At 42.6% G+C, this 19,974-nt stretch overlaps 2 protein-coding genes and 1 non-coding gene across 3 annotated transcripts; 2 read left to right on the top strand and 1 right to left on the bottom strand.

Annotated features, from left to right (window-relative positions):
• On the top strand, positions 1–8,398 carry ACTR10 (actin related protein 10). Its single transcript, XM_065747769.1, has 13 exons — positions 1–88; positions 1,135–1,207; positions 1,644–1,726; positions 2,644–2,756; positions 3,723–3,826; positions 4,149–4,216; positions 4,381–4,460; positions 4,836–4,871; positions 5,391–5,470; positions 5,554–5,627; positions 6,041–6,122; positions 6,946–7,147; positions 8,165–8,398. Exons 1-13 carry the CDS (start codon positions 12–14, stop codon positions 8,344–8,346), a joined length of 1,254 nt encoding a protein of 417 aa, XP_065603841.1. The 5' UTR covers positions 1–11; the 3' UTR covers positions 8,347–8,398.
• Positions 8,399–8,926: 528 nt separating this feature from the next.
• TRNAK-CUU (transfer RNA lysine (anticodon CUU)) lies at positions 8,927–8,999 on the bottom strand. Its single transcript has one exon. It is a non-coding gene; the product is annotated as a tRNA-Lys (tRNA).
• A 126-nt stretch (positions 9,000–9,125) lies between these two features.
• Positions 9,126–18,394, top strand: PSMA3 (proteasome 20S subunit alpha 3). Its single transcript, XM_065747936.1, has 11 exons — positions 9,126–9,197; positions 9,436–9,518; positions 10,626–10,749; positions 11,182–11,283; positions 11,415–11,488; positions 12,237–12,309; positions 13,195–13,260; positions 15,313–15,359; positions 17,455–17,522; positions 17,659–17,723; positions 18,216–18,394. Exons 1-11 carry the CDS (start codon positions 9,177–9,179, stop codon positions 18,258–18,260), a joined length of 768 nt encoding a protein of 255 aa, XP_065604008.1. The 5' UTR covers positions 9,126–9,176; the 3' UTR covers positions 18,261–18,394.
• The last annotated feature ends 1,580 nt before the right edge of the window (positions 18,395–19,974 follow it).

The following is a 19,974-nucleotide window of genomic DNA, read 5'->3' as shown; positions in this document are numbered from 1 at the left end:
GAGCAGCCGCCATGCCGCTGTACGAGGGCCTGGGCAGCGGCGGGGAGAAGACCGCGGTGGTGATGGACCTGGGCGAGGCGTTCACCAAGTGAGTGCGGGCTCTGCTTCGCTGCGGCCCTTCCTGCCCGCTTTCTGGGCGTGGTTTTGTCGGTGGATGTCGGGTTTTAGGCCGGCACCCATCGCCCGGGTGTTGCGATGCTTTGCGGGTGTTGGGAGCGTGGCTGCACGAAGGGAGCTGGGAGGGACGGCCGGTCCGAGCCCGCTGCGGTGAGCAGGGACGGCACGGCTCCTTCGGGTGGCACAGGGCCTGATCCAGGCTCCCCGTGAGGTCTCCAGGGACTGAAGATCCACCCCGTCTGCAGGCATCCCGTCCTTTGATGCAGCAGCCCTTTCCAAAGCATTTCTGGGAAGCTGTCATTGTGACAGGTAGAATCACAGGGTTGAAAAGGACCTCGAAGATCCCGTTTCAACCACCCTGCTGTGGGCAGGGCCGCCTAGCACTAGAGCAGGCTGCCCAGAGCACATCCAGCCTGGCCTCGAGTGCCTCCAGGGATGGGGCATCCACAGCCTCCCTGGGCAGCCTGTTAATATCCAGCTGCATGTGCATGCTGGGAGTGGAGGAAAGTGTTTCTTGTGTCTGTTTTATTGCTGGTCAGCAAAGAAAGGGACTGCAGGACCTTCTGGGTGGTAATCATCAAGGCTGTCTTTTGTTTCTTCGAAATACACTTCAAAGAAAATGAGGATTTAATGCTGCCTGGAAGCATTGGGAGCTTTAGTGAAAATGGTGCCAATGTGGAAACACAGGAAGTTATTTCTTTGTGATTTTAATAGGCGGTGAGGAAAGCTGGTGGTGGACAATCATCAGCCAAAGATTGTACTCTGTAGAAATACAGAGATGCATCAAAGTTGAGCTCTGCAGTTGGGTCTTTACAGAAGTGAAGCAAGCTTATTTTTCTTAATGCACCTGTGAGGGAGTCAGAAGACTGAGAATCTTTCAATTTCTAACTAGATAGAAAAGTCATGTGGGATACCTCTGTAGTTGCAGAAATATTCTTAATTGATCACTCTTTGATTCACAGGTGTGTATGCTAAATAGTGTCTACCAATGATAAGGTTTTCAATGTTTTCTTTTAGGTGTGGCTTTGCAGGTGAAACAGGACCAAGATGCATTATTCCTAGTGAAATAAAGAAATCTGATGTCCCTAAGGTAAACCATTTCACCTTTACAGTTTGTGATGGTGTAGAGGGAATTGTCAGATGGACCTTCTGTTCATCGTTGGCTGTTCTTCATGGTATTACAACAGCTGCTGCTAAATGCTGAAAGCAGATAGAGCTAAGTGTGATGCTGATGTGTAGTAGTTGGTAGTTATCAGCCATGCATCTTCTCTTGGAGTGTTTACTGAGACATTTCTTTGCTTTTTTTAAAGCAGCATTGGAGAACTACTGTTAAGTTAGTGGTATGAAAAATGATAATGAAGTAAACTGCAATTTAGTTATAGGCTGAGGACTTGTGGTGCATCGTGTACACCCCAGCAAAACAGGCTCTTCATACGTAGCAGCTTATATGTGCTCATATAGGTGATGTATTTCTGTGTTGTCTCTGTCTAATGTTTGTGCTGACTGTGGATATTTTCCTTTTCCAGCCTATCAAAGTTGTTCAGCATAATATCAACACAGAAGAGCTGTATTCATATCTGAAGGAATTTATTCATATGTTGTATTTCAGGTAAGAAATTCTTGGCTGGAAGTCGTGCAGGACTTGCACAGCTCATTTTTTGGAGTGCATCAGTAGAGCTCACTGTCCAGTTGAGTCAGGAAACAAGGTAGATTTTGCAGCTGACTGCTGTATATGTGCTGGAGAAATGCAGTGGTGCTGAGGTTCAGGTTTTATTACAGATGGTGAGGGTCCTATGGCCTCGGTTGCTCCCTAGAACTAAAATGCATCTGGGAAGTTGCCTTTTAAGTATGGGACTCATAAAGGATGTGAGAGGGGAGGGTCAGTGCCTGAGGAGTTGTACTGATTTTGGTGAGGCTGAAGCTCATCCTATGTCAGTGCAGAGCTCATTGCCACGTGATCATGGTGTAGGAGGTAGTCTTAGAGTATATACATTCTTAACAATACTTTTTTGTTGTGTTTTTATTACCTTTATAGAATGATTAAGTTGGAGTTGATAACTTTATTTCCAGTCTTTAATTTTATGCAGTGAAAATCATTGTTTGAAATGCTCTGTCCCTGTGATCTTCAGATGTGGATATTTTTTTGTGTCCTTTATCATCGATTTGTAGTTGAAATCAGGACGCTCTTATCCTTTCTGTTCTGTGGTTATACTGTATGACACTGGACGAGCAGTAATGGCTGCTCTGCATCCCTACTGTGCATTTCTTGGCATTGGTTTAGCAATGCATGACATTCGGAGCAACACACTACTGGTGGAGAGCTCTGTAACTTCTGTAACTCAGTTTCTGAACTTCCTATGAGGAGTGTTGGGTTGACTTTGAGGCTTCTCATCCAAATGCTATCTAAATGCAAGTTATCAGGGTTTATAGGTAGAACAGAACATCAAATGAAGGTAGATCTTGTGATAAGTATATAAACTCAACAGTTCTGTTTTGCATGTGTTGATTTCTTTCTTTTATTTATAGACATCTGCTGGTGAATCCCAGAGACCGTCGTGTTGTGATCATAGAGTCTGTCCTCTGCCCTTCACACTTCAGAGACACACTTGCCAGAGTCCTCTTCAAGCATTTTGAGGTGCCTGTTTTACATACCTACCGTGTGTGCCGAGCGTAGCACTGAGTGGGAGAGATCTTAGTGATGGTGTGGACAAAGGAATGGAAATAGTGGTGTAAGAAGATTCAAAGATGGAGGTGGGGCTGGGAGATCAGACTGAAGCACCTCTTCTTACTGTATGACTTTTCAGAGGGCCACAGAACTGTAGTTTGCAAGAATCTAAAAGGCTTCTCTGGCTTGTACAGAATTACAGATGGCATCACAGACCAATAGTCCCCACGAGTACTGCCTGAAGCCAGAATTCATACTTCTCATGATTTTTATCACACTCAATATCTTTGTCTAGCTTGTAATCTAACCTCTGGCTGTACTCAATCAGGAAACAAGAATTTACCTGAAATTCTTCTGCTTACTCAGTCTTTGATAGCTTTAAGATAAGCCCAAAACTAACCCTTGGTTAGTTCCAAAGCCAGATGTTTTAGAAGGTGATGCTGTGTTTTTTTTTTTGTTTCAGGTGAAACAAAGATTTTAAGCTGTTCTGTAAAGTGGTGAAACTAGTTTGTTCTCAGTGCTTCTCCACGATGCTTTCACGACCCAATTTAACAATTCATCTTAACATTGTCATTTTTTTTCTTACCATGGATACAATTTCAGAAAGATTTGTATGGGTTCTTATGCAGTGAATGAGTGCCATTTTAATACAGGATCAATAATCCATAATGAATGGACTGCGTTCTGTGTGAGTCCATTCCAACATTAGTTACATCTGAAGTGCCTTGGAAGTACCATGAACAAAGTAAATGTAGATTTCAGCATCCTGATGCTTAATGATTACACTGCCATAAAAACTAAATCAAAAATGGGCACCTCAAAGATGCAGTTGTTTATATTTTGCTTTTAGTGTAACTTCCTGAGAGTGCATCAGCACATTGGATGTTTGTTGGGTTTTTTCTTCTTCTGTCACTTATCTTCTTGGTGTCCTTATAGGTACCTTCTGTTTTGTTTGCTCCAAGTCATCTGATGTCTCTTCTGACACTTGGGATCAATTCTGCAATGGTGCTGGACTGTGGATATAAAGAAAGCTTGGTGCTGCCTGTATCCTTTACTAAAACAGAAGGAGAACTTTGAGCAGGAAGGCTGTAATGAAAAGGTGCTGTTGTGCAGATTTTGTGTGAGCAGATCAGCCAGTCCAGCTTTTCTTTAAGATACCATATTTTGATTGGATCTCCTCACAGCTATGTTAAGTCTGTGTCCCACTATAGCTTGGGAAGATGTTACTGGGCTCTGGTGTTGATTTTTAACTCCATTGTTTATACAGTAGTAATTAGTTTTGGAGAAAGGTAGTGAGGGGAAATTGTGTTTAGTTCCAGCAGGCTGAAAACTCATGACAAAAGAGAGTTTCCTGATCTTCACGTAGATTTATGAGGGAATTCCAATTCTGAGCTGCTGGGGTTCTCTTCCTCTGGCAGGAAAGGCTATACACAAGTAAGTTCACAGTTACACATTCAAGCTTATGGAAATCTGATCTCCTTCTTTCTGTTTTTGAAAGAATCTAGCTGAAGTGGTTAAATACTGTACGATAAGCATAATACAGAGAGTTGTCCTGAGTTAATAGCTGTCTTCACCTAACTTAATTTGGCATGTTTTAGGGAGCTGGAATATCAGCTGTTGGAGCAGTGCACAGTTGATACAGGATTAGCCAAGGGACAAAGCCTTCCATCTGTAATGGGTAAGGTCTGTTTGCTGCAGTGTTAAGTGCTGTGAACTTGCAGCAGGGAAAGAAGATCTATATTACACTTCATTTATTCACTGTTATTATTCATCACCTCTTATGTTGTCTCCTCTCACAATTTCTTTCTCCATATTAAAGTATGCTGCTTCTATAATAAGTCTCTCATAACTAAGTTTGATAAAAGTTCTGTAGAAAGTGCTCATTCTCTTTTGAGTGAAAATAAACTTTGTTGTTTAACTTAGAACCATCTTTAAAAGCTGCAGTCTCAGACTTTAATGTCCTAAATTGAATTCAAGACTGCTTTGATTAGTAAATTGTTTCTGCTTTGAAAGCCTTTTTCTGAATTAGTTGTTGTTGTTGTTGTTGTTGCAGGCTCTGTTCCAGAAGACATAGTAGAGGATATAAAAGGTAAAACTTAGCAGAAAAACTTAGGCTATGTATTTGGGCAGAACTTAAATGAACTCCTGTGTAATGTTTATTGTGGTTCTATGTGATATATATAACATTGTAGAAATTAGCCCATATGAGTGTACTGTGTGCACTCATCCTATGTATCTTCTGGAGCAAACTAGGAAGAAATCCATCAGTCAAATGCAAAATGCTTGGAATGCAACTGGTGCTTTCTCAAATGGAAATTGCTTTTCTAATTCCTGGACTGGGAAGACAGTTTTCTGATTGATTTTGGTGCAGTCTCTTGGAATCAGATGTGAGATGTTAGGGTTGAAATTAGGGTTGCCAATGTATTCGTGTAAACTTAGGACCCAGACACATCTGAACTCAGCTGGGATGCAGAAGCTTGGTGGGTTTTTTTCCAGTTTTTTCTTTCTACCAGTGGGACGTAGAATGTGTTCTCTACATTAAACAGAATTGTCTGTATGGTTGATCCAGTGACAGCTCTCTTCTCCCCCTTGCTTGTCTTTTCTGAAGTTCGCACTTGTTTTGTGAGTGATCTCCAACGTGGACTGAAAATCCAAGCAGCCAAGTTCAACATTGATGGCAGTGCTGAGGTGAGTGGAGAATGAAACTTCCTTTACTGAAGGGGACGTAACCATTTTGGCCTCGAAAACAACACAGATGTTTTCATTTCTAGCGTCCTTCACCACCTCCAGATGTGGATTATCCGTTAGATGGTGAGAAGATCCTCCACGTAGTTGGCTCCATCAGGTGAGAAATACTGTAGTGAAGTCTTTGTCTTTAGGGGGACATCTTCTCAAGAGCATGTGGATCTTCATGAGACTGAACTGCAATGGAGCAGTTGCATTTTAGTCTCTTAACCTCAGCCCTTGTGCTGGGCACAGTGCAAACATGCTGAAAGGTTTCTGCTTCCCAAAATGCTCACAGTTGAAGGTGAGCCAACACAGAGTGATGGGGGAGAACACAAATGGAGAATGAGTAAATGGTGGTGGGACAGATTTAGTGGAGTGAGTGAGGCTTTGGCACTCTGTGGTGTATGCACTGTGTGGCCAAGGAAGCTGTGATGTTGTGCTGTCAGCAAGAAGTCTGTGGTGGTTTCTGGCTGTGCTGTTATACTGCAGGCTAACATTCCTTCTCACGCTCATCTCCTGTCTTCTCAACAGAGACTCAGTTGTGGAAATACTGTTTGAACAGGATAATGAAGAGACATCTGTTGCCACTTTGATCTTAGATTCACTCATTCAGGTATCTTCATAATATAAATAACTTGCACACCTCTAGGCTCAGGGAATCTGCTCTTATAGGTGGCTCTTGCAGTGACATCCCCCTGACTGCAGGTTGCAGTCAGCACAACGTGACTCCTCAGGTTGTGAAGAATTACTGTAGGGTAGCAAGTCAGTGTGTGTCGTTTGCTCTGTGGTTGTTTTTGTACTCTTTGGTGCACTGCAATTTCTTTGGGACACTTTTCAGTCAAGAAAAGAAGCAGTGCAGTGCACGTTCCTCAGTGAAAGATGTAATAAAACAAATCTGGATGTTTTTATTACAGGCAATACTTCAGAAATATTATGGAAAGATTTCTTGCCTTAGACAAATCATGAAAAAACGTATTAAAAAACAGAATAAATGGAAGTTTCCATCATACAGTGATGTATATAGAGTAGTTAAAGTTGGTCTTTCTGTAGTTAGTAATGGCATTGAAATTAGCTTTCTGCAGTGTAATTTATTGGAGAGCAATAAGCTCAGATGACATGGCAGTCATTTCAGTTACAATTCCTGATGTAAACAAACTCAGATCAGTTTCTGGACTGCTCATCTCTCTGCAGCAAAGACCAATGTTAAATTCAGCTAAAGGGGTTTACGTGCAGTGTGCTCATGTCAGCCTCAATTGGACTGATCTTTAAACCTGGTCTTCTTGTGAAGTCTGGGTAGAAAATGTGGATGTTCTCTCACTCTTTGCTGAAACAAGTGGCTGAAGTACGTAGACTATATTTCTGAGAGACCTTTGAAAGCGTGTACGTGCAGCTTCCCCTGAAGTAATTTCTTCCTTTTCAATTCCCTTTCTTGTTAGTGTCCCATAGACACCAGGAAGCAGCTGGCAGAGAACTTGGTGGTTATTGGTGGCACTGCCATGTTGCCAGGATTCCTACACAGACTCATGGCTGAAATCAAGCACCTGGTAGAAAAACCAAAATACAGAGAAGTCCTTGCCACTAAAACCTTCAAAGTTCACACTCCACCTGCCAAACCCAACTACGTGGCGTGGCTGGGAGGTAAGAATGAAAACAACTTTTGAGACACGGGTACAAAGTGGAAAAGAAGCTTTCCAAGCAGGATCTGTAATGAATAAGTAGCAGTGAAAGTTAAGTGAACTATTGGAAGTAAAATGCATCCGACCTCTGTGGAATGAAGTCCTCCTGGAAGAAATGTCACAGACTGCAGCTGCCTCAGGGGCGTTCAGGTGCAGAATGGCATCACAGGGTTTGGGATCTGTAAACAGGTGACTTGCAGTTTGAAATAGCAGTGTGGGAGCTGGTGCAATTTGTGGCTCCTGCCATGGGGTGGCACAGTATAGAGGAATTAGAGGAAGCAGAGACCTGCTGCGTGCACAGCAACCTGCTTGTTTGGAGTGCTCTGATTACTGATGGGGAAGGCTGAAAGCTGTTAACTCCCCGTGCTGTCCCAAAGTGGAGCAAATAGTTCAATTCCACAATGGATTTTAGATGCACTAATGACAAGGTAGGGGAAAAAAGTATGGTCAGAAATGGCTTTATGTTGGTAGCAGCTTCTTAGGAGGGCTCTCTTTCTGGAAAGAGCTGCTTTTCTAAACTTTTCGGTAATGTGTGATTTGTCTGAGGGAGTAACTTTGATTATATTCCCATATGCTGTTGCAATTTAGTTACACAACTTAGAGTTTCATTTTAGGATTAGCAAACAGAACTAGTTGGGTGCACCAAGACGCTTGCTGTCGCTGGCTGTGCTGGGCAGGCTGCTGCGGTGTGGATCTCCTCACAGCTTGAGTGAATGTGGTTATTGTGGTACACTTTTCTATGGGAGGAAATATCCAGAAAATGGTTCGTTTTGATTTTAAACAGTTGAAGCTTGTAAGAAAGTTTGTTGTGGGGTCGGGAGGGTGGATTTTGTTGTCAGTTGTGGTGATTTTTTTTGTTTTCAGTTACTTTCATGGGATGTAAATGGGAGCAGTGTGGTACAAATGGGGCTGCTGCAAATGAAAATAACTAGATCCTTTTGTTCCTTTTAAAGCAAAACTCTTTTTTTCTATAACATAGGAGCCATTTTTGGAGCACTTCAGGACATTCTTGGGAGCCGATCTGTGTCCAGGGATTATTACAGCCAGACAGGGCGTGTTCCTGACTGGTGCTGCCTCAGTAATCCTCCACTGGAGATGATGTTTGATGTTGGGAAGGCACCCCCACCGCTGATGAAGAGGGCTTTTTCTACTGAGAAATAAGCACCTGAATGCTGCTCCAGGATTCTTCTCATCTGTTTCAAGTATATATATATATATATATATATATATGAATAAGTAGGATTTTTTTGATATTAATTTGTGTGTAATGCCATTAAATATAACTGATGTGGATGTTTTGGGGGGGGGATTGCAGTGGTAGGTACTAACACTATTTAAAACTGTTCATTAATTGCTTAAAGAGTCACTCTGTTAACTACTATGCTACTCTGTCATCTTGAAGGCAGTGGTTGCAGTCAGCAAGCTTCAACTCGTGAGTTCTGATATTTATCTGTGCAGTAAATGGTATTGTTAAAGTCTTTTGATTTAAGACACTGATTTAAAGTATTCCCTGCTTAAGATGCTTTGCTGTTAGCACTGGGGGAGCCGTTGGGTAGCTGGCAGGCTCTGTGGAAAAAAAAAGGACTCTGAGGAGCCCTGTGGAAAAAAAAACAAATGCACTTCAGTGCAGTTCCGTGGCCCGGAGCGCTGCAGCGGTGCTGGTTTAACCGCGGGCCGGTGGGATGAGCGCAGGAGCAAAAGCAGTGCCGGCGGTTGTGCTCCCTGAGAGCAAAATAACTCCCGCCCAACGTGGGGCTCGAACCCACGACCCTGGGATTAAGAGTCCCATGCTCTACCGACTGAGCTAGCCGGGCGCTCTAGCATTAGAGCTGAGTTCATTCTAGCTGACTTGCGCAACGGCCGAAGCCCCGCCTCCAGAAAACCGGTTGGCCCGCGAGCGGCCAATGGGATCGCGCGTTGTTGGACGGTCGTGAGCGCGAGCGAGGCCGGGCTGGGAGGAGGGGGCTGCGTCCGACTGAGGCAGCGCCGCCATGAGCTCCATCGGCACCGGGGTGAGTGCGGGCTGCGCGGCGGCCGCGGGGCGAGGCAGGGCGCTCCGGGGCGGCGGCCGCGGGCTGTCAGCTCCCCTCGGCCGGAGCGGGGCCGCGGCCGCTGCTGAGTCACCGCGGCCCGTCGGGCCGAGCGCGGCGTGCGGCCCCTGGAGGCTGCGGGGTTGGGGGCGGCCGCGCGCCGCCGCGTTGTGCGCGGGCACTCGGTGCGCCCACGTCGGTAACAGCTCTTCTTCTCCAGTACGACCTGTCGGCGTCGACGTTTTCTCCGGATGGCAGAGTGTTTCAAGTGGAGTACGCCATGAAGGCCGTGGAGAACAGTAGGTGAGACGCGCGCCTGCGCTGCTCTTTGTTGGAGGGCTTTCCTTCGTGGCTTTGCGGCTGGAAGTCGTTTTAACGGCGAAGTTCGGAGCGACAGTGCCACTGCCCTCATTTTCTGAGGCTCCGTATAGAGTAAGAGCAGTGCGATAGCTTGGCAGCTCGGAAGGAATGTTGTGAAGGATGCAAAGCAAGGCTGTGATCTTACCCCTGTGTGATAAGGCAGTGCATCCTAGGCTGTGGGGCAAGACCTGACTGCAGAGATGGTTACTACGTGTAAGCCCTCTTCTGCTGAGGGAGGAGAGCTGTGGGAGTACCTGAAAACTCATCTTGTGGATGTGCTCAGAGCCACGTTATAACTTATGTGCAGTCACTGAGAACCTGAGGATGTCTGAGTTCAGCTGGAGCTGCTTCAGCTTCTCTGAGCATCGTTTTTCATTCACTCATACCTGAGTCAGGCACAGCTGTAGAGCAAACATCCCAGCTGTGCTGTAGTAACTGCAGTATGGCAGATAAGGAAGGCAAGGACTGGCTCACCTGTGTTCTCATTGTGGCTGCCAGATGAGGATCAATGAACTGTTTGGTGACATGGTTCGTATCATACTTGGTTATTTCTGCCTGACAATGCACATCTGGAGGGTTAGAGGAAGAACTGTCACATCTGGACCTATTGTGAATCTACAGAAGATAAAGTTAAGAAAAATGTGCTTCTCTTGTTGGTACTGGTCAGGGTGGTGGAGGGGCAGTGGCACTGCAGTCACTACAAACAGTGCTTCCACTGCATGCGTTCTGCTCTCCATTCTTTGGGTAAGGACTCCTCAGCCTCTTCACCTTTGATAACGTTTATTTGTGTACTCCATGCCCCCATTTGTTTCCTTCAGGCACAAAGTAGAGTGCTGTAACAGGGCTACTTTGGTGGACATTATGTCATTGTATCATTCAGTGTAGTGGTTGGCAATCCAGCCCTCACAGACTGCTGGAGCTCAGTGATCTTAAAGTCCTTTCCAACCTAAGCTGCTCCATGATTCTGTCTGGTATTGTGTTAATTCTTTGTTACTTGCCTTTTCAGTTCTATTCTGTGTAAGAGAAACTGCTGTTTATCTTGTCTTTCAGTACAGCAATTGGGATAAGATGCAAAGATGGTGTTGTCTTCGGAGTAGAAAAATTAGTTCTGTCCAAGCTCTACGAAGAGGGTTCCAATAAACGGCTCTTCAATGTCGATCGACACGTTGGGATGGTGAGCTGCTGGTCCTTCAGGGAGGAAGGGGACTTCCTACTCAAAAATAGGAACATACAGATCTGGGAATCCATAACAAAGAGACTGTGAAAGTTACATTAGGCTTTCTGCATGTGTAAAACACAGAGTTGGTTGGTTGTTTTTTTTTTTGGACTGTTTTTCTGCAGTTCTTTTTGACTGCACACACACAGGATTTCAAATTTAAATTAGAAGACATGCACGTATTTTGAAGCTGTTTAAAATTTCTTGGAAGTTGTTCAGACTTTTTATTGGTTATTAATTTTCCTAGAGAAAAATTCACTAATGCATTGGTACCTTATACCAACATGTTGTAAGCTGATGTCTTCACTTGTGAAGGCCTTGATTAAGCCATGTGATGGGGCTGTGTTTATGAGCAACGTGTGCACTGGCTGATGGCAGTTCTCCTTGCAGGCAGTGGCAGGACTGCTGGCAGATGCTCGTTCGTTGGCAGACATAGCTAGGGAAGAGGCTTCTAACTTCAGGACTAACTATGGCTATGATATTCCACTGAAGGTAAGAAGTGGGTGCTGTTCACTTCAAGTTTTCAGCTTTCTTAATCCTGACACTGATCGTTAAATTGAATTACTTGAGGTTTACTTAATTGGACACCTTTATTTACAGAAATACTCTTTTTTTCCACTCAGCATCTTGCAGACAGAGTGGCCATGTACGTGCACGCATACACGCTGTACAGTGCTGTCAGACCTTTTGGTTGCAGGTAGGTCTTCCCAACATACACTTGTGTGTAAGGACCTTTTGTTTCAGAAGTGCTGGGGATATTGATGTTTTCTAAAGTCATTTTTTCAGTTGAGTACGGGTAACCTAGAAGTCATCTTGGGAAGAGATTACTGTTTTGTTTTTTTTTAAATTGTGTGTGGAAAACTAGGTGAAAAATCCCCATGTGTGTAAGTGTACACTAGGCTCTGCTCAGATCACGTGCCTATCCCTCAGTTTTAAAGCTGTGTTGATGCTGAATGCGTGTCAGTCTTGAAAGCAGAACCTTTCACAGAGTTGCAGAATATCCTGTGTTTACAGGGACCTCAAAAATTGAGTTCCAACCCCCCTGCCGTGAGCAGGGTCACCAACCACTAGAGCAGGCTGCCCAGAGACACATGCAGCCTGGCCTTGAGTGCCTCCAGGGATGGGGCATCCACAGCCTCTCTGGGCAACCTGTCCCGGTGCTTTTCTCTGTGATCATCCTTTGAAGAATAGTTAATAACTGCCACACAGCTGTAGTACAGAAGGACTAACAAACCAAGACCTGCTGTCAGGTTATAGATCAAATAAAATGTTCCTGGCCACTTGCAGATCCTCAGGTGGTCACAGTAACACTTAAGCTCTTCAGACAAACTTGCTTATACAGTGTAGCAGGATGGGAGGAATGTATGAATTGTGATTTGATGTAGCTGTTATCATTCTGTGTGGGTCAGTGGAACAAATGCTTGATTTCACTTTTTCCCACCCAGTTTCATGTTGGGGTCCTACGATAATGATGACGGTGCACAACTGTACATGATTGATCCATCAGGAGTTTCATACGTGAGTCTTCCCAAAATATTTCTATCTTGCAGTTCCTCTTTTAAAAGTTCCAAATTTGGAAAACAGTGCCATTCCAAAAGAGCTGTTAATTTTTGCTCCCTTCACTGAGAGGATCTCCAGGGAATCACTGCTGCTGATGAGGAGAGCTGGGCTTTGGTTGCTTACATGACTTTGTTCAACACACACTGTGCGTTTCTTAGGATTCTTTCTATGAAACTAGCTCTTAAAGCTTGTCTGTCAGAAGTTTGGGAGTTCACTCCACCTGGCTGTGCCCAGTGAGGAGTCCCATATATTGCCACAGAGGTGTGAGTGCTGCAGTGATACTCTGTACACAGAACACTTGGGTACAGAGGTTTAGGTAAGAGGGCTGCTGACAGCAGTTCAAACCAAAGTAGATATTTGTTGTCTTAGTGCTCCCCCTTCAGCTTTGTGTAATGCACAGGGTGACACAAACACACTCCTGCTTTTATTATTTTTATTTCAACATGTCTAACACCTCTTCTGTTGAATTAAAGTGTTGAGGTTCATGTGCTTATACTTCAAAGTATTTTCATGGTAGGGGGGCTGTTGTGTTGTTTATTTCTTTGTGTGTGTTTCGTACAGAACTTCTCTAATTTTAGTTTGTTTTTAGTTAGAGTGAAAGATTTATTGCAACAAACTGAGCAGATATGTTTCTGCCCAGAGGAACTACTGAGCACTTTTCTGTTAAGGGTGGTAGTGCTTAGGCTAGTGATTTGAGAATCTTGTCTGACAGAGAACAATACCAGTGTTTGCCATGTATCTGCCTTCTTGTTACAGGAGTGAAGGAGTTGTTACATGCTATGCAACAGTAAGAAATGTAGAGGATTTAATGCGAGTTTAATGAAATACTTTTTCTTTTTTTAGGGTTATTGGGGGTGTGCCATTGGTAAAGCCAGGCAGGCTGCAAAAACAGAGATCGAAAAACTTCAGGTAGGATGTTTTTTGCATTGCTTTCAGGACAGATATTTCTACATTATGATACTACGTTTTTGGATGCCTTAAATACACAAAGTACAAGAGAAGCAGTAGTAGTATTTCCTCATACATCATCTTAGCCTCTGCAGTACCTGTTTAGGTATCCTGTTGTTGGCTGTAACGCACCCTCCAAAAACATTTTACGTCTGAAAAATGGACTTCAGTGCTGAGAATACTTGGAAGGATGCAACTATATGGCACACGGTCACTGAAATCCAGAAGAGCAGTTTCTGTCTGGCATTTCTTTTTTGTCCAATACTGTAATTAATCTTCTGATGTCTTACAAGAAATTCTGTGAACGAGTGCACACTGAGAAGTTGTTCAGTAGCCTTCTGAATGAGCATGTAGGCATGCAAAACCAAGACATTACTAGGCTTCTCTCCATGTCCAAGTGTGCCTAAGGCCAACTTAGAATTAGGTTAGAATCCTGAAAGACTGCTGTCCCTGTGTGTTATAATATCTGAAACACTTGGAACTGGAGACAGTTAGCATGGAATAACCAGACACCTGGCCTGGGTCACTTAATTGTTACTTCATACTCCACCTGCACCTTATTTACAGCTTTCACCTACATACAAACACCACAGCTGTGCACTGACAAGCTCAGTCCATCTGGTAGACTCTTAAGAGACTGGTGGTGGTGGTGAAGAATCACAGCTGAAAAATCACAGGAAAAGCTAAAATAGAAGACTCAAATTTAAGTCTTGAATCTGAATTTCCATGTTTGCAAATTGACATAAAGATACTGTGTTGGGTAATACCTAATTTACCAAAAAATATTTTCTCTGCAGTTCTGTAATTTTTCAACAACCGTATTTTTTTTTTTGGTAGAGCTAGTGTCTGTATTCCTTTAACTTTATAGCAGGACCTGTAAAGTCTGGTAGGTGAGAACAGGAGTGTGCTGTACAGTACAGCTGCACTGATCTGTGTAATGGTGTGTTTGCAGATTGCCTTCAGTGTGATCTTGTCAGAGTGCTGAGGAGCAAGCACAGTCTTGCATGCTGATGCTTCTTGTTAACTGTAGGCTGGACAGGTTCCCAGGTCAGAGTTGATTTTGTTCAGATGATAAAACTGAAATGGGAAGAAGATGGAAAAGCAAAGGCTTTTGTGGGGTGATACAGCTACTAGGCAACTGTAGGCTGTGATTCTGTCCTGTGAGATGACTATGGATGGAAAGGAGGAAGCAGGCTATCATTGTGACCTTGAAACCTGTCTGACAGGTACTGGATGTGGGAGGGGATGCAGTACACAAATTGATCACATCTGCTGCATCTTCTGCAAACGTTTATCTTCTGTTGCGGGAGAATCTGTAGTCATGTGGACTTCAATCTTTTCATCTCTTCTACAGTGCTGCTCACGTTATTTTCAGATACTATTTAAAACTTTTTGACCTATGGACATAATTGTAATTAACTCCTGTGATTAAACCATTACAGTGTTTCCTATTACTGTCTGCAAAATTAACTAGAGAAAAGAAGATAAATTTACTTCAAAGCTTTGTTTTGTAAACATGCATGACAGTAACAGACTTTTTGAGAGACTGTTTCACTACTAACTTCATATTCATAAATACACATAGCATCTGTGTTTGTGTGACACAGATTGAACTTTCAAATACAAGTCAGTGCTGTGTTATGGATTGAGTCACACATGTTAAGGGCTGGGACAACGTGTATCTGTTCAGGAAACTTCTTGGAATGCAGATGTGAGAGCATATGTACCTAAGCAGGTGTTTCTTTTTTCTGTGGCCCATTGCTTACTTGGGTGTGTGCCTTACAGCCCAGGAAGTAATGTGAGACTCAACATGAATAATAATATGCTAGACTATTTTTTCCACTACTGGCCTCATCAGTAATGACAGGTACGTTTTTGTGAGTGGAAGATGCATTGCAGGGAATAAATTCTGTTCCACTCCAGCTCGCTATGCACATCGCAGTCACTTGCTTTCTGACCTCGTGGAGATGCAAAACAGGATGTTCTCTTAAGCTGTGTGCTTTGTGTCTACAGATGAAGGAAATGACTTGCCGTGACGTTGTTAAGGAGGTTGCGAAAATGTAAGTCTCCACCTTGTCTTTCCAACTCAGCAAAACTGTACTGGTGAGCTCGTTATCAGTTTGAACTGAAACTACGTTCCCTTGACGTTAGGTACCAGGTTTCACTTTTTTAGATGAATGCTTGTGCTAACTCTAGTATGTTGTGCTATTACTACTTTTATTATGGTAACAGGACAAGCAGCTCAGTACTGAGAAATGACAAAAGATGCAAAAAACAAGATTACAGTCATTACATCTGTATCACAGAGCAGTTAGAGAATTAATGCTGAGATGGTCTGAATATAGTTGCTGGTTTTCCAGTATATAGACCTGGTGATAGATGGGGGGAACTCTTCAGCATGTTGATCCTGAAGTAAGAGATGCATGCTTTGTTGTCAGATTGAATGAACCAATGCTTAGACATGAAGCAGCAGGCCAAAAATGATGCTGAGATTGGACTGAGCCTTCCTCTTTGCCTAAAAAGATTCAAGCACTTCAAGGGTTATACTTCATTTTCTTCTTTTCATTTAAATAACCAAGTTCATACCTCATGAAAAGATAGGAAGTACTGAATTTATTAACCTAAGCAGATAGTTTATTTACTGTTGCAATTTCAGATGACACAGCGGAGACCTAATTACCAGAACTCTGACTATAGTGTACTTACAGGGCAAAACCATGTCATTCAGTAAATCATGTAGTAAGGGGGAAAAAGATACCAGAAGACTTCTGCTAAGGCTGAAAATAAATTGGTCAGTAGTGATCTTGAAAATACTTGGAGAATTAACATCTCTTCAAATAACTACAAGTATCCTTTCAGCATTTGCAATACTTAATGCTTTCAGGGATACTTCTGTGCTTGTCACAAATCTAATAATATGCAGCTGTAAAAATAATTTCTAGCCTTTTATGGCTGTTACTTAGAGGTTATAAAGAAGTAATAAATGCTTCCATCAATGGTGTTGCAGCAGGCATGTTTATTTATGAGTGTGTCAGAGGCTATCACGTTAACTGCCAAAGGAAAGAATGTGTGGGCTCTCCATTCTTGAAACCTAACAGGGACCTCAGAATAATTCTGAAACTGCACAAATGATGCACAAGCCTTCCAATGCTTAGAAACCTTCTGTTCTAATGTTCTGCCTCAGCTCAAAACTTAGCAGCAGCAGTTCTGTTTTCTTTGCATCTTAAGCCCAAGTCCTGGTAGCGCTTAACAAGATAGCATTTAAATCATTTCTTGATACTAAAACAATTTCCAGGTTCCAAAGTAATGCTGTTACAAGCCCCTGAAGAAATCATGTTGCTACAGCTTAGCACCTAACAAAGACCTGTAGATGGACTTAATCATCATTAAGTCTAGTCTAACAGTGACAGACAGGTTTCAGAAGGTACAAATACAGTATTTCTTTGGATGCCAATGCTAGCTTAGTTCTCCTGTATGTTTCACAATACCTTTATCAAACATAAATGAGAAGCACTTGCTTTTTCACTGAAGATATCCTTTCTACTATCCCCAGACTTCCTATGTTGGCTAGAAATAGCTGGTGTATTTCAGCTTTTGTCTTTTTGAAGGAACACTATCCTTTCAACACAGGCTGTAAGGTGTTGTAGGCAGAGTAGTCAGCTCTGGAGAGCTCTGTGCAAGCTGCCCGTTAAAAGACATTATGGTGTTTGGATTTACTCTCAGATATAAGCTAAAATAAGATTTGCAGAGGAAATACAGGGTGTTCCTGCCATGCTATGACTAATTCAGCAGAAGCAGGCAGTGATGTCAGAGCCTTGGTTCTACAGTAATGGAATCTTAAATAACATTTATTGTAAAGGTGATGTTCTGTATAGGGTTACTCAGCATCTCGCCTAGATCAGTAACTTGCATCTTTTCTGTAATCATACAATATACAGTTTCAATAATGCTTAACTCTAGAATATTCTCTGGTGTAGTCTTTTTCTCTTGAAATGGGAAGGACACAGAGGAAAGATTAAAGAGAAAGAAGGGAGGAAGCTTCTATTACATGCAAGAAATGGTATTTCAAAAGAGTAAGAAATCTGTGGAAGGAAGAAAGTATACTCTGCCTGTCAGCAGATCTGTTCTAACCTCTGCTCTCTCCCTTCTTTCCAGAATCTACATCGTTCATGATGAAGTAAAGGACAAAGCTTTTGAGCTGGAACTCAGCTGGGTTGGAGAAAGTAATGCATTTCTAAACTTCTAAGAACAGTATAGAAAGCTGCTCATTTTCTGTATTTAAGAAAAACACAGAAGGAATGTTTTACTTATCACAGTGTTGCATGAATTCTGCCTAACAGGTGCTCTTTTTATTTGCAGTTACCAATGGAAAACATGAAATTGTTCCCAAAGACATAAGGGAAGAAGCAGAAAAATATGCCAAGGTAAGGTCTGACATCACTGGTGTCATCTCAGTGCTCTTCTGGACAAGTCTGGAATAGAATGAATGAACAAAGGAGCAGGATTGTAGCACTGTGATGACTAGGAAAGGCACAGTCACACAAATCACTTCTACCTAGCTGATATCTTGAAGAGAGAATTGTGATCTCTCTCATGGAATCCAGAGATGGTTCTTACTTTTTAAAACAGTGCATGTCAGCAGGCTTGCCCACCTATCATTTCTCCTTCAGAAATAAGTGTATTAAAAAAGGCAGTTATGTCATGTTTAGTTAAATACCTTTTTAAAGGTAACCACGTGAAGAAAGTTAGTCCTCCAGGATGTGATAGCTTTGTATTTGCTTTAAAAGTAGTGGTGCCTAGTATTAAACTCTTAAGCAGAAACCAGCCCTGCTGAACATCAGTCTTTGTTTTACAATTCTGTCCATGTATACAATAGCAGAACTCCCTTTTTAATTAAACCTTTTTTTTCTAAATAGGAATCTTTGAAAGAGGAAGATGAATCAGATGATGAAAATATGTAACACATTGTTACTTCAAGACAGGTTTGACTTAGTACAGGTTCGTTTATAATATGTTAACCATGGGATGCTCCTGTGTACTTGCTGGAGGAAACTGAGTGACCAACTTGCACTAATAAATTTTCCATTTTACTGTCTGTTAGCTTTTATTTCAAAATAATTCTGAACCAACATAATCAAGAACATATGTCTTCTAAACTGTACTAATATCAGAACAGTCATTAAGATGGAAAGATTGTATCAGGCTGGTGTAGCTGCTTCTTAATACAGCACAACTTTTGAATCAGGCTAGACACAGGAAAGCCATCTGCCTAGGAATCTGACAGGTCTCTTGTTTACAGTTGTTCCTGGATTAACCAACCAGTGTCCTGACTTTCAGTTGTCATAGTAGTAGTTTCCAGTTCTTCTTAGCAGAAGAGATAACCAGCTCCTTTACAATTTAATATGTTAGCAGTAGAGTGATGTACACAGCTGACAACTTCAACCAGCCTCCAGGAAAGCACTTTAATTTGTAAGTATTATGCCCAGAATAGGACCACTTTAAAAATAATTCAAAGTAGTCCTTGTGATAAATGTTTACTTTTTGCTACTTTTTTTATTCCAGTTCTACAGCTTTACAGATCCCAGCTTTACATTTATCAACAGCTTCTCCACTGTAGCTTCCATAAATCAGTTCTGAATCCATTGTTCCCCTTCCGAGGAGCTAAGAATAATCCTTCATAGTTTCCTCTTCCTCATTCTTAGGAAAACAGGCTGCATTTAGGCTAGTCACTTAAAAGTCTTGAAATGCAAGGTACCAAACTCATCTGTTTACCACTTCAGAACTCAAAATGGAGGTCGTGTGCACATAACTAAAATTCTAATGGGATTATAGGACACAAGTTCTGTTTCTTTTTGGTAGCAAGGCAAAGGAAATGGAGATGGATGGGTCTCTGTCAGTGCTTAATGGCTGTCTCAGGCTTTAGCCTGGGCTAGAATCAAGCCACATGGAACTCTCACCTCTCCAGCTAAGCACAGCTGTCAAACTGCTACAACTCTCTCTCAGGCCTCCCTGAAATAAGATTAATCATGACTGATGAACAGCTTCCTTGAGTGTTGTCTCCTGAGGCAAGAGCACAGGTGCAGCTGAATCAGGCTTTAGTTTTGTGATGCATTCAGTTTGAATTTACTGCTGCAGCTTATTGCCAGTCCAGCCCTTTTGAGTCAGTGAAAGCAAGTCAGTAAAATAATCAGCAGCATAAAGCATTTCCCCTTGTTTTAAGCTGACAACATGACACCTTGATCTTAAACCTGAAACCTTGCCTACAAACTTCTAAATGAAAATAACCAGCTATCCTTAGAATGGTTACACCTTTCAAGCCATTCTGGACTAGGCACAGGAAACGTTAACAACCTTACAAGTCACATCACTGGGTTGAGAAAAGGGCAAGTCCAGCTGTATTTACGTAATACTTTCTTACCCTTCAGGATTAAACAGTATCTAGAAGTCAGACTTAAACTCAGAGATCAACAGCCAGCCAGGTATCTAAAAGACAGAAAGCTTCCATCCAGCTCCTGCAGCCTCACACCTAGGGCACATCTGGGAAAGGACACATGCTCAGCCTCTGCAGAGTAGGCCTGTTAGAGCTGCTACCCAAGGCAGAGTGCTCACATGCTTCCACCTCTGAACATGCCAGGTGACTGGGGCAACCAAATCAGGGCAACCAATTCAGAGCTG

This window comes from Cyrtonyx montezumae, unplaced genomic scaffold, assembly GCF_038088225.1.
Source record: "Cyrtonyx montezumae isolate F1298 unplaced genomic scaffold, pur_monq_1.0 scaffold_10, whole genome shotgun sequence".
NCBI lineage: Eukaryota > Metazoa > Chordata > Aves > Galliformes > Odontophoridae > Cyrtonyx > Cyrtonyx montezumae.
This window is presented reverse-complemented; position numbering and strand designations above follow the sequence as displayed.

Excerpts from the sequence above, each read along its gene's own strand:
- ACTR10 (XM_065747769.1), top strand. The coding sequence starts at position 12 with ATGCCGCTGTACGAGGGCCTGGGCAGCGGCGGGGAGAAGACCGCGGTG. Across the intron at positions 5,471-5,553 it reads ACATTGATGGCAGTGCTGAG|CGTCCTTCACCACCTCCAGA; the intron begins GTGAGTGGAGAA and ends TTTCATTTCTAG. Across the intron at positions 7,148-8,164 it reads CTACGTGGCGTGGCTGGGAG|GAGCCATTTTTGGAGCACTT; the intron begins GTAAGAATGAAA and ends TCTATAACATAG.
- PSMA3 (XM_065747936.1), top strand. The coding sequence starts at position 9,177 with ATGAGCTCCATCGGCACCGGG. Across the intron at positions 11,489-12,236 it reads GTCAGACCTTTTGGTTGCAG|TTTCATGTTGGGGTCCTACG; the intron begins GTAGGTCTTCCC and ends TTTCCCACCCAG. Across the intron at positions 15,360-17,454 it reads GTTAAGGAGGTTGCGAAAAT|AATCTACATCGTTCATGATG; the intron begins GTAAGTCTCCAC and ends CCTTCTTTCCAG.